The sequence below is a fragment of the Nipponia nippon genome, unplaced genomic scaffold (genome assembly GCF_047370975.1).
Source record: "Nipponia nippon isolate SJK-2023a ecotype South Korea unplaced genomic scaffold, ASM4737097v1 scaffold_12, whole genome shotgun sequence".
NCBI lineage: Eukaryota > Metazoa > Chordata > Aves > Pelecaniformes > Threskiornithidae > Nipponia > Nipponia nippon.
Genome location: NW_028262313.1, coordinates 4,194,306 through 4,207,863, shown reverse-complemented (window position 1 = coordinate 4,207,863; position 13,558 = coordinate 4,194,306). Strand labels below are relative to the sequence as shown.

General features: G+C 41.2%; 1 protein-coding gene across 3 annotated transcripts in view; it reads right to left on the bottom strand.

Annotated features, from left to right (window-relative positions):
- The window catches only part of CHRDL1 (chordin like 1), a 45,337-nt gene that overhangs the window by 13,169 nt on the left and 18,610 nt on the right, over window positions 1-13,558 (bottom strand). For 2 of the 3 annotated variants that reach the window (XM_087748125.1, XM_087748123.1), the window contains exons 5-6: window positions 3,831-3,976; window positions 2,726-2,819 (exon numbers count right to left, since the gene is read on the bottom strand). In XM_087748125.1, the coding sequence (XP_087604251.1) occupies window positions 2,726-2,819; window positions 3,831-3,976 (240 nt within the window). The remainder of the gene's footprint in view (window positions 1-2,725; window positions 2,820-3,830; window positions 3,977-13,558) is intronic. The other variant, XM_087748124.1, reaches the window with a different exon arrangement.

Below are 13,558 nucleotides of genomic sequence, written 5' to 3'. Positions count from 1 at the left end.
TCCCTCTTATTTATGTTTCATTTAATAAAAATTGCTAAGCCACGATTCACCCCCAGGTATGACTATGAACCAGGGAGGTGCTTTCATCTGTTTGTCAAAGAGAGGCTGTTTCATAAATAGAAGTGATGGCCATGCTGAGCGCGCGACTCATGAGACAGAAAACAGCAGCTCTTCCAGGAAGGCAGGCACGTGCAATGAGTTACGGCAGGATGTATGAGAAGTCGGCCCACTAAGACCGGATCCCATCTAAGCTCACAGAATCCTATACTGGCACGTAGAGAGTACGGCAATGATCAGCACTGCTTTTTTGAACGAGGCCAATAAAAGTACTACAGAATAAGGCTCATAGCACTAAGGACACTCATAACAAAGTACGGACATTCTGACGTGTCTTTTAAAGGAGAAAAGGTTTTGCTAGAGCACTTGTGATTTGTGCACGTGATGCAGAAGTAATGAATGCTTTTGAGAATCAATGTGAGGGACTTGCGGAGCCAGGCTCTGGTTCCTCACAGCCAAACATGTGATTCATGGAAAGGAAAGTTGGAAAGAACCCTCAGTTTCTATTTGGGAGTAGTGTCCAGCTGTTTTCTTTGTAAAGACAACTTAATAAATACAAACATAACTAAGCATAAGCTACAGTGGAAATTATAGCAGGGAAAAACCAGTTCAGGCTAGAGAGAGAATGTGGCGTTAAGAAGTTTTTAGAGATGTGTTTAGAGGTGTTCCTTGATAAGACGAGCCACGGAACTTGAACTGCTATCTGATTCTTGGAAATCTTGTACAAGAACAGGAGAAATCATTTAGTGTGGAGGGGAGCTTGGAATGTATTCCTGCCTTGGAATTCAGATACAGGTACAGATAAAACTGCTTTGCTAGTGGCTCAAAGCCTAGCTCTAGATGTGCCAAGCACTGCGCTGCAATGGAGAGCAGCACCACCACATCAGGAGCCTTACATTAACAGCACAGATCACGGGCTTGGGTCCTCAAAGCAGGATAGCTGCTGCAGCAGTAGCATGTGATACTGGCTTGGGAGAGCCACGGTGCTGATGCCTCCGGTTCTGGAGTTAACTCATCCAGATTTAACTCAATCAGATCCATCATGGATCCACTACCTTAGTGCACACTATGTATTAGCATTTTATCTTCTACGCAGTTTATGAGAACTTTCCCCTTAACTTTAGGGGAAGTTGGATCCTGACATAAATCACCATCTGAACCATAGTGCTTGGAGCCTTCTCTAGTCAGTAGTAGAGGAATGAACAGGAAAATCAGCAAATTTTAATATATTACGTTAATATATTTGGCCATGCAGGGAGCAGAAACTGACTCACAGTTTCCTCCCCATGAGCTGTGCTAGATCTTGATGCAAACATTTTATTTGGGTTTGCACTTCATAAGAATCACAGAAGGGAGATAAAACAGCTGATGCCATATTGAAAAGGACAAAGTTGATTACGAGATAAATTATCATTTTAACATTTTTAAATAAGAGTAGTAATAGACACTGGAATACATTAAAAAACCCCTACATCAGTGGAGACACTGATAATCCAATTTAATCTCACCTCTCATATGGAAATTCTAATGAATTTATTTCTCAGACTCTCTCTGGCTGAAGTGACTGATTTCTCCAGTGTAAGGCTAGTTTACAGCATACCTATGCCTGATACTTCATACTTTGAAAGTCAGTTTGATTTTTGTAACTGGGAGAGGCTGGTTTCAAATACAGATCAAATAACTATCAGGGAACAGACACCAGGAATCAGATGCTTAGTAAGGATTTACTTTAATTAACTGGCAATGTATTACATTTAAAACAGCGTATCGCTAAATTTCACCCTGGGAAGCTAGGACTATCACCTTGCCTGCTTGAGATCAGAAAGCTTTATAAGCACTTTGCCTGGCAAAATGTTTCACGATTTGTAAAGATACTGTGGAGTAACATGGCAAAGCAGCAGAGAATGAGGAACAATCTTCATGCATAGAGATCCTCATCTTTGCTCTGACTGAGATGATGTATTTATGCAGCACTTAGCATTGCCCTGCCGAGAGATTAGTTCAAGTCCTACATGGTGCCACACTTAAGTTAATTACCACTGCGTCTCTGCAGGTTAAGTAGCTTGGACAGCTTGCTGCACTGACATAACTACACAGCCTTTATCACAACAAATACATTCACAAATTCTCAGACATTTAGGTTTAGACATTCAGAAAGGCTGGGAAGGCAACTAGAATCAAGTTCTCCATGTGTACAAGATCTAAAATGCAATTGGTAGTAAAATACTGAAGTCACCTGAGTATACATTGACACCTAATTTAAACTGGAGTAATTGGCCTTACCCCTCTGAATTGAAATTCTTGTGTCTTGCATAACCTGAGCAGGTCTGGTAACCTGTCAGATAAAAGCTTATCTTTCATTGCAAAGCTTTTCTACCCAGAGCAATGGCAGCTACTTCAATACATCATTTGAAGCCTTGATTTACCTCGTTATGGGGATGCAACTTTATCATCAGTGCATTCTCTCTTTGTTTCAATTTAGGAAAACCAAGGTAGCAGTGTTACCCTGCTGGAATTCGAGTTTAATTTCCCAGCATGCATTAGATTGTAAGTACATGGGAAACTTGCAAATAGTGTCGTGAGTGACAGTGCTGGGGCACAGACAGGGCTCTGACAGGGGAAGGAGTGAATTCAGAGCCTGTCCTCCTGTGGTTGTACTCGAACTTACCTCTGCAAACTGGACAGCAGGACTCCGGAACAGAAACTGGGAAAGAGCAAGTTAATTTGGGACAAGTCTTCAACCCGCAGTACACATTTCCTTCCTGCAAGTAAAACACAAGGAGAATTTAGAAGGAGTCATCGATTTATCTGGTACTGTATATGCATTTTTTATGGACATGCTTAAATCTAGTATGTGTGTTCAGATAAATGCCACTTTAGTATGCAAAAGCAGAATATAGACCAAAGAAGAGTCTGAATAGCTTTTTTTAAATTTGTTGTTGCACAGAGGAAGGTCCCTTTCTTTAAAAAAACAGGGGAAAAGGGAAGAGGTAGAAGCATGTGGGGAGAAGAACTGCAATTATTGTAGGCTGAAAACGTACCTGACATTGCTGGTACTAAAATCACACAGTGTAAATTTCTGCCCCCCCCTCCTCTCCCTCTGTTGTGTCTTACCATTGAACTGGAGGAATAGCTTAGCAGTAACTGAAAGTCAGAAAGTCTGTTCAGTACTTGGCCTGTTAAATTTGTAGTTAATGTAGAATATGATGATGATTTGATCAGAGGAGGTCCAGAGTTGCCAATTCTTGATACTGAAGAGCTGGTTGGATTGAGAGGGATGTTTTGGTTCAGATATTGGCTCTGAAGAGTCACTGGGTTACTGCTCGAACATACTGGATTTGAATTGGTGACATCTCTGTGGCCCAGTGCCAGTTTACAGAGCTGTCCACGCCCAGCCTGTGGGGCTCTTTACTTATCGACTCAGTCCAAATGAATTCAGTTTCAGTCAGTGGCTTAGTGCTATACTTTCCAGTCAGGTTGAAGTGAAATATTCTACATACGCCAAGTAGCAATATTTTACCTGCTGCCTCTGCACTCTAAGCTCACTTACAGCAGATGCTTGACAGGGTAAGCTTTGTCCACTGTGTTTGAGTAAGAGGTGGCCTGGCATTTACCAGCTGCTGCAGACTGGCTCTGAGCACTCTCATGAGTTTCAGCATTAATTCTCAATTCCCAGCCTTTTCCATGTATTGCTTATGTTTCAGCGTTATGTCTTCTAGAAAGGAGAAATGAAGCATAGACAGAGCAGGGCTCTGTCAAATCATGTTACTTACTGAGCAGCTGCACTGGGCACACTGGTTTGCTTGCCTGTTTTGGAAAAGCCCCTCTGCCACAAACATTTCACCATGATGGTAGGTGGTGCCATTGTATTCACAGGATTTCCCGGTGATTTTGCTGCTTACTGAGAAAAGGGAGTCTTCTGGAAGTAACGGGAAAGGAACACTTCATGCAAACGTTCTTGACAACTCGCAATATCACAAATACAAGGGAGGAAAAACTTCCTTTCTCCCTCATTTCTCTTTATTATAAAAAGACAAGTTTTGTTATGCTACAATGTATAAATGATATTCTCATGCTGCTATTTTGCTGAACTTTAATAAGTCACACTTTGAGTTGACTGTCCCAGTTAATCTTAGGATGTTGATGATCAACTGCAATGCCAGCACTGATGGCCATGTCTCATGCTGCTGTATTTTCTCTTGCTCTGCCTGCTGTAGCATTTGGTATTAGGATATAGGTCCAGTTATGTGGCCACTTGTTATATTTACATGGCTTTTTCATGCTTTAATGTAGAAGGCATTAGGTCCTGTATACACACAGCATCCCACTATCAATAGCACTGTTCTAGCATGGTTTCCCCCTTCTTAGTACTGGTATCATTTTATTAATGATTTGTAGTGTTGTAGCCCATAGAAGACTTAGTTGCAGGTTAGCAGGTTGTGCCGTAGGGCACGCACGATGCCGCTTCCGTGCCACCCACAGGCACAAACCTTCCGGTAGAGAAGCAGTGATACTGATGATGGAACCGTGTCAAGAGAAAACTATGATGTCCTGTGTAAGTGTTTGTTCCTAGTGGCCCTCACAATTCATTGCTGCTGCTGTTTTCAAAATGGGCAAAACTTGTCAAATGCAGACTTCAAAAGCCACCCAAAAGCTGAATCTTCTCTTACATGCATTTTAATGTCAGATGTGCAAATGACTGCGTTTTGTTTGCACACCTCAGTGCATATGACAAAGTGCACAAGATGGCAGTGTCAATTCAACCCTGAAACCTCCTGTTTCAACTCAAGAGCATATCGAGTTCTGCGCCACATGGGTTAAATTTTCTCATAAGACATAAAGCTATCCATACCTTCTGTTAAAACATCCCCTAGATTGTTTAACTATTAGCAGTTGACAAACTGTGCAAAGGGATTATACTTTACCTGTGAAATGTAAGTCACTTGATATCTATTGGGCAGTGAATCTGGCACTATACATTTACATTCACATGAATTTAGCATCTCAGCATGGGAAGAGGCATTTCGAACAAGAGCTCTGTGGAAGTAACAGTGGAGTGTTTGTTCTCTGGAGCCCGAACCACTGCAAATTTCTAGGAATGCAGCTGAAATTTCATTCAGTGGGTTTGGGCTTTCATGTAAAAGAAACCTGACCTGAAAATTCAGGTTTTGCTGTAGCCCCTTTCATTATCTATCAGATAAACCTGGGGAGATTTTTTTGTGAAACTGTGTCCCCACAGAATGCAAATTTTTCAGCTTGGAGCTCAAGTGAAAGAGCAGTTTTCTGCTGGCATGCACTGGCATTAAACACTGACATTTAGAGTTTTCCATAAAAGCATATATTTAATTACGTTGGTCCATCAAATATTAATAATATTTTGAATGGTAAATGTCAAATCTGGCTGTGGAACATATATGTACTACAGTATTTGAGAGTCTAGTGGGTCAGCAAAGAACATTCTGCAGGAGAATGGCAGAAGTTAGCCATTTAGGGTTCCTTGCCTGCCATTTCATTTCTCTTGAAGAGACAGACACGGTATTTGCACTTCCTCCTTTGAAGCACCAAATACATTATTTCAGTGCAATCAAAGGTGTCTAATGATACCTTTCCAAAATCTTATACATAGTGCAGAACTTTGACAACACCTGTGCTTGGCATAGAAGTGCAGTGCTTTCGGCACTTTCTGTATGGTTTGCTAGTAATAGACATTCTGGAATGGCAAGATGTATGCTCTAATTAAGACACATCCTTTGAAAGTCATCAGCAAAAAATTCAAGTGACAAATTCACCTACTGTCCCATTAGGCACAAATATTGAAAAACATGAATGAAGAGGCACTTCTCAGGACTGTGCTACCTCCCGCAACTTATGTCACCAAAGTTTCTTGGGCTTTCCAAGAGTCATGGAAAGCAGAAAGAGACACTGCCAAACCTTTAGTTATCCCCTTGCCCCTTGGGCAACTGGAAGAGCAGTAGAACTGGAAAGAAATGAAAATAAAAGGAGAAATGAGAGGAGACTACAGATGGTTCTTGTCTGGATATGAGGCCCTGTTCATGCAGACTCTGGAGGACGTTGCTGTGCCCATGTGGGATGCCTGTCCAAAAGCAGTGTTTGGCTTGTGGTCTGACATTTGCAAAGACCAATACTTGAATGATTCATCGTAACTCTTCAGGGTATTGGATGAAGAGAGTAAATTTTACTGCAGATTTACCTTGGTATGTGCCACATTGGTCAGATTGCTATGAAATCACCAAATGCCTTTAAACTGTGGCTTCTAAATAAGGGAAGGAGGATGGTGAAACTTTTATTGCTTGGAAAATGACAGTGGAGAGTTGCAGTAGGTAGTTGTTTTCATCTACATTTCTTCTAAGCTGATCATAGAAGTTAGGCCTATAACAGCTAAATCATAACATGCAGCCCAAAACACGTGTACATCTGCCTGTCTTTGGAATATGGGATGAAATTCTATTGCTATTTTGAAGTCTTATTTGATGAAATAATTTTAAGAAAAGTCAGTTTCGGTTACAGGGAATAAGACCGAGGTTTAGGTCCTATGCTGCACATACCTGGGCATATGATTATCTTTTAGCACATTAAGTCAATGGGCCTATTTGGTTGCATAAAATAAGGTTTAGAAGTTTTCAGATCAAGACCACAGTACTGCTATTGCAAAAAAATATATACAGTCATGTATCGGAGACAGCATATTGGAGAGCGCGACCAATCCTCTCCAAACACAGCATCTGTCTAAAACGGCAAAGAAGTTTTGTTTATATTGCATGTCTAAATATAACTTCTGTCTGGTGCAGTTTCTCTCTCTCTGTCTTTGCTAATGTGTGATTGACTCTCTACAACTACGATTTGCCTTGGTTTCTTTTCTAGTGCTGCTTAAATCATGGCTAATTAGAGGAGTTCAGACTCCCTCACGATATCATATTCTCCTGGAGAATGTGAAATTAGAGTCATTGTGGATTGTTTTAATAAGTGCCAGGTTTGAACTTTGAAAAATCTTGGCATTAATATTGATATCAGCGTGTATTACTCTGTGCCTTAGTTAAGATATGTTAGAATTAGATTAATTAACTGCAAATATACTGCATTGCTCAAAGCTCTATTTGTAAACCTTGCTTCCTAATCAGGATTGTTCCCAAAGCTTTATCTGGCATTTTAATGGTGCTGACTAGCATTGCTTTAATTAGCTGCCTCTGTAAAGTACCAGGCAAACCATCTGTGTGAATCCTTTTAATTAACTGGGTTCAATCTGAGCTTTTCTTTCTGGCATTCATAGCATGTCTGTGGAAGCAATATAAAACGTATAGGGTAAAGATGTTATAGCGTCACTCGAAAAGGAAGTATCTTTGTTTCTGTGGTTGGCATTTATTCTCTAAGGGCTCAGACTTCGGTGTAGAAGTTGACAGGCCATGCTTACATTTGCCTGCAATTTTAGGGCAATCAGGACAAGACCATGAGTTAGCAATATGGGTAGCACTGATTTATCAATCACCAACATTAGCATTAGGTAATGGCAGGGGGCTAAGATGTGCAACCTAGGCTTCACGTGACTTGATATGGTTTTGAAGTTATCCTGTAAGTAGCTTTAAAGGTTGACCCTCGTGAAGAACTCTTTCAGGTTTTACAAACAGGCAACAGAATACAACTGTATCAAAAATGGATCAGCTTCAGAACAATTATTTTTTTAAAAGCAATTGGAGACTATGGTGGGTATGCTTGAATTCTTATATTCAGGAATTCCTCTCGTCCAAACACGGGCTTCGGTCCAGCTTCTGTTGTCTCCCTAGGCTGTTTTTCACTGGCGTACCATACCCACAAGGTAAATCCTAGCCTCAATGAAGCCAAGAGAAAGGTTTCCTTCAGGGCTCAGCCTAGGTGCTTGCTTGAACGCTGCTTTTTAAGATTATGTTTGAGATGGATGCTTGTACTAGGAGGAACTGTTGATCTAGACAAACAAGCTTTGTATCAATTCAGATCTGTAGTACAGCCTGATATAGAAGTTCACTATGAGCTAGAACTGCATGTAGGTATAGTTCACGTATTCCATGAAGTATAGCCCATTTGACAGGGCATGTGAAGAAAGAGTACGGAAAAAAGTTTGCCATGAAGGGATGCTAACTTAGTGTGAAGTGCAGCACTAATGCTTTCCTGATAGTCTGACAAAACAGAGTTAGATATGAATTTGATAAACCACAGACATTTTATGGAAATTTTCTGGTTTAGTGGAATCTACTCCAATCACAGATTTTTCATGGAAACCCGCCTGCGTTCCTGATGGTCTGCCCATGACTTGAGGTTTCCAAGGGCCAAGGTTTGAGGGCAACCATGCTATGTACACAAACCATGGCTCCCTGCCTTCTGGAGCTTTCCATTCTCCTGGGAGAAACAGATGCTGTGTCACATGGATCACAGTCAGTTTTGGAAACACCATCTTTTAGCTTTTTCTGTTTACAACTATTCCTTCCTGGATTGTTATAAAAGCTTGGTCCTGAGATGCTTTACCCTTACTTGGATATGAAGCAGAAGAGCATCAGTTATCTGCAACTAAGCCCTTGAATAGCTTAGACAAATTCCACAGGCAGTTCCTGGTGTCTGAAAAAGTGGTAACTTCTGTAAAAGTATTTATGTGCAGACAGTGAAAAGCAGTAACTGGCTATGAGCAAACTAGCCCTTTGGGAAGCGTTACTGCAGGGTGACTTACTTGAGGAAGGGCTTTAGGATCCAGGCCTTAACTACAGTCAATTAAGTTTTCAACTTGGATCCTTCTGGATAAAGTCAGAAGGTACAGGTACAATTGCTAACAAACAATTTTAGGACACTAACGAACAAACTGGCAAAACCACCTCAGAATCAGTACGGTCATGGCATAATAATCAGTAAAGTATTTATGATGTGACATCTGACCTTCAAGACAAGAAAATCAGTTGCGTTTGGGTGGTCTTTGCCATTGTGGACAATGAGACCAAGCACCTTGGCTTTCTGACAGTCATTGTGCTGAGTTTTACTGATCCGCAGCCAGTAACAGGTTGAAGTGGTATCCGAGTGTACTCCCAAAATGGAGATTGTACAGATTAGACAAAGAAGGTGTTTAGGCAAAGTTCATGCTGCTGCATACCTCTCAGCAGGGTCTGTCAGGACCCTGCACAGCACCTCAGTAAGGGTCTGTGGGTTTTTATTGCATCTCGATGAGATACTTTCTTGTACAACATTCTGGCCATTCTGGCCATTGTTAGTACTTAACACTCTCACTATTGCTTATTTTAGTATCAGAACATCTGGCAAAGATCATTTTTAAAAAATCCTACAGACTCTTGGCTTGCTGACTTAGAAACTATTTTTAAACTGCAACATTCAGAATCACCTAGTGTCATTTACTGAAAAACATGGGCTTTTAACATCAAGCAGAAACACCAGGCGCTCAGCCTGGCTTGGTTTTTGCAGTTTGTCTGTTTTATTAACCACCCTTATAAAAACAATCAAGTGCTAAACAATATGAAATTAATCATGAGGTCTAATGCCTTAAGAAACTTACCATACTGGGAACTGTTCTGCAGATAGTCTCCCTGGTCTTTTGTAAGTAGACAGATCATAGATTATGAATTTGAATCCAGAGAGGACTGTAGGAAACATGTTTTCTGAATCAACACGGAGCATAAGCATGTACAGACCAAGAGACTGAGGATTTCTTTTAGAACCCTATTCACTAGACAGGCAACGGAATTCTGCTAGAACTCTGGGACAACTGTTTGCATTGACATCTCTCCTGCATATTCACTTGTATTCCCGGTGAGTTTTGCTACTTTCTGAACACAGTTGGGAGAGTCAGTTTAGTTGCAACAGGTACTTCAAAGCTCTCTAGGTTGTATCCTGGTGCTGGAAACTGTCTTTGGGCACCAGCTAAGTGGTCATCACACACAGCATGTACAGAAACCTGTCACAGAAATCTGTACAGAAATCAGGTCACCCCAAATTGTAACATTACATCATGTGAGGCCATATTACTTGCCTTGACATTTAAAATAGGCAGAAGAATTGCAGGTTAACTATTCAGAAGCAACACATAAAGAGCAATTATGCAGATCAAAGTAAAACACAACTCTTGGAAATGTGCAGACCACGAGCATTTCTAATGCCAAAGGGGAACATGACTAGAGTATAAGAGTACTTCTCCCTGTTTTGCTTATTGAAAATTTTATGAAACCTGAATCAGCTTAGGTACACACACTGTCCAACACAAGTGGGCAGCACTTTGGTGACCTGACATCTGTTTTTGGAAAACTGTTTGCTTGGGTAGGAGTTGCACATACCCCTAAGTCTCCTTGTTAAAAAAATAATGTTAATTCTCCTCCTTCATGGAGTCCAGGTCTTTTCCCTACAAGCAAAATCATTCTCTAAGGTGATGTACACGTAAGTCAGTAGAGAGATACAGGGATGATTCTTGCTTATTGAGTCTTTTTACTGGTGTTTTTCATAGCAATGTTAAAGGCTAACACAATGGGCTTCAGGTTCCACTGTGAAGGATTAATTCTAGGAGGCCCCAAAACACTAAATGAAGTAGTCTGCAATAACAGTAATGGGATAACTTATTCATGTGCAGAAAATTACATTACTGGATAAAGACCTGCAGGTGAAGTTGCAATTTACAAAGTGGGCTGAAAAAAATCCAGACAACAATGTAGAATAAAATGCTAACTTGCACTGACTGCAATTCATGCAAGGAGCTGGAAGCGTGAAATGCAGAGACAAGAGAGTTGCAGATAAGATGTTGGAAGCTTTATCTACGTTATGCACCTTGTTGCCTCTCTAGCTTTCTTCCACTGCTCCCAGAATGCAGGTTGCAGTTCCCAAAGGCCAACCACAACGTAAAAAATGCTGTGTCTTCCTCCACCACTGAAATGTGGTTTAAACATGAAACAGGCTGTCACCCACAGGAGTTGTGCATCTGTCTTAGAATGGACTTCACTTTGTGTTTGTGTATGGGACAAGACTTCCCCAAATTAGCTAGCCTGAGTACTGTCATTCATAGCAATAGCTCTATCCTGAGCCAGACACATGCAGAGTAGGAACTGTGCCTCCTACTCCAACTTTCAGCTTTTATCTGAAAGCAGAGCTGAGACTGGCAGCAGCAAAACCAGTTCTTGTCTTTCTTTGCCAAACACCCATGACAATGGGCTGACTCATGGATCTTTTTTTTTTTTAATTCCTGGTGCAGAATCTTTAAAACTTTAAGGGTAACAATATACCCTAAGGTCCCACCTTGCATGTGGTGAACAGCATCTTTTACACTACAGTATAGATTAGTCCATTTCTTTCAAATGGGTCCCAGTGAAGCCAGGGAATGACTTCTGGAAGGAAGTACTCCTCAGTGAGTAACTCTGGAGACTAGGACTCTTAAGTAAACAAGGTGTAACGTTTTAATTTCAATTTCCGGGCAGCAATATTGAAAATTAATTCAAGGCACATGAGCTGTGCTTTGGTTCAAAACATTTCTCTTCGGCAGGTAATGCTTTTGCACCTCATGCAGGAGAAACTAAACTAAAAGGAAGGTCCTGACAAATGAAGTGGTGTGCTTCATTCTCGATGGTGTACGCTAGTAACGCCCTGGGTCACTGGTATATGGGGAAAGTGACAGCAAGCGATATATTAGTATCACATTGGATGGCAGCAGGTTTGGACTCTCCTTTGTAGTTGTGCACGTTTGCTGCCTACTAACTGACATTACCTATCTTTCTGTGTCACCAAAGACATGTGTACAATACTTGAGAATCTGAAGCTCCTTTGCTGACTGCAAGATAGAGACTTCAATCTGGCACCTTACTGAAGCAGGCCCAGAGTGAGTGACTGCAATTTACTCTTATAGTGACTTTTGACTGCACAGCCAGTTGGAACATGTTTGAATCCTCTGTCAGCCTGATGTACAGGAGAGAAACATACAGCGAGTACACCTAATCACTTTGAAATTCGCTTTGCGAGGGGACCTGGGCTAAACTCCTTTCTCCAGCTTTAAAATGGTATGTGCCTCTTCCCGTTGCGGGAGCAGCCATTTTGACAGCCAGATAAGCATGTATAGATGTGAGCAGTCGTGGAGCTGCTCTGATGAACAGTATCTGAACTAGCCTCCTTTCACCTAAGGAATCAGGGCTCTGAAAAAGTGGTTCTGAGTCCTTTGACCCCTGCTGCCTTGGTGTCTGTGTTTCAAGGGTTTCAGCCAAAGCTCTTCGCAGTCCTGGAAAAATTTAAGTGCTAGTAACATTCCAAGTAAAAGATAAAGATGTCTGCCTCCAGGCAAAAATCCTCTATGTTAGGCTCTTCCCTTTACTACACATAAGCCAATAGAATATGGTTATTATATATAAGAAACAGCTATTCAGTATGAGACACGTATTTGGAATGGAGGAATAAATACGTGTTGATAATCTGATCCTTACAAATTCAAAACAGAGCAGCCTAAGACTTAAAGAGGTGAGGGAAGCATCCTGAAGAAGGAGATTAGGCAGCTTGCTAGGAGAGTGACAGCCAGCAAGATTTTGATCATAGTGATGTTGAATAAATCTGGAACAACTCTGTTGATTGAACTAACCCTGATGCTATGTGTACAAACCAAACTGTATTTTTAAAAATATTCTTTAAAAAAAGATCCTCCTGTTTATACGGGAAAAAGATCACATAAATAATATTCTTCTGTGTTTATGTAGTGCGTTTCATGCACAAATAGTAGTGCTTTTATATAACACAGAGCACTTGCCTATTTTCCTGCAGTTCCAGTGAAACTAAGGTACGGTGACAGCAGTAGGTTTGCTTTGTACCCAGAGATCCAATTAATGCTTATCTTCTGATCCATTTGTACCAGAAGGGCCAGTGCAAAGAAGCATATAGCTGGGAATCTGCATTTCCTCATTCTGCCACTGTGGTTCACTTCCCCAAAAAGGCCTTCAGTGCAGGAGATGTTCTGTGATCATATTTTGGCCACCTTACCATGAGCGTGCTATGCTGTGGCTACTTGGTGAGAGGGGCCAAATGCAGAGGGCATAAACAAAACTGAGAAGACAGATCTCTGTATTATAGACAGCAAGAGACATTGTGGAACACAAGTGTCATGGTGACCTGGGATAACGCATGCTCTGTTTTTTCCAGAAATTTACCAAACTTCCCTCAGTATCTGTGGAGGCCTCTTGCATACATTTGCCTCAGAAAGGCAGGAGACCTGTCAGCACCATTGACTTAGTTACTACATATTCCTGACCTCCTCCTAGTGCAGCTTCAGGGCTGGACAACTAAACTGAGCCCTGAGTGCCAACAGCAAGCGGTGGGACAAACTGCTATTGCAAACTGGCTGTTCCAAGGTCAAAACCACCAGCTGCCGAAAGGGTAAATGTTTTTACCATCAAGAAGGGTAAACCACTAATATTCTAGAGCTACTTCATCACCTGAGCTAAATCCTGATTCATCATCTCATGAAAATACAGGAACCTCAGACAGAGAAAACTTA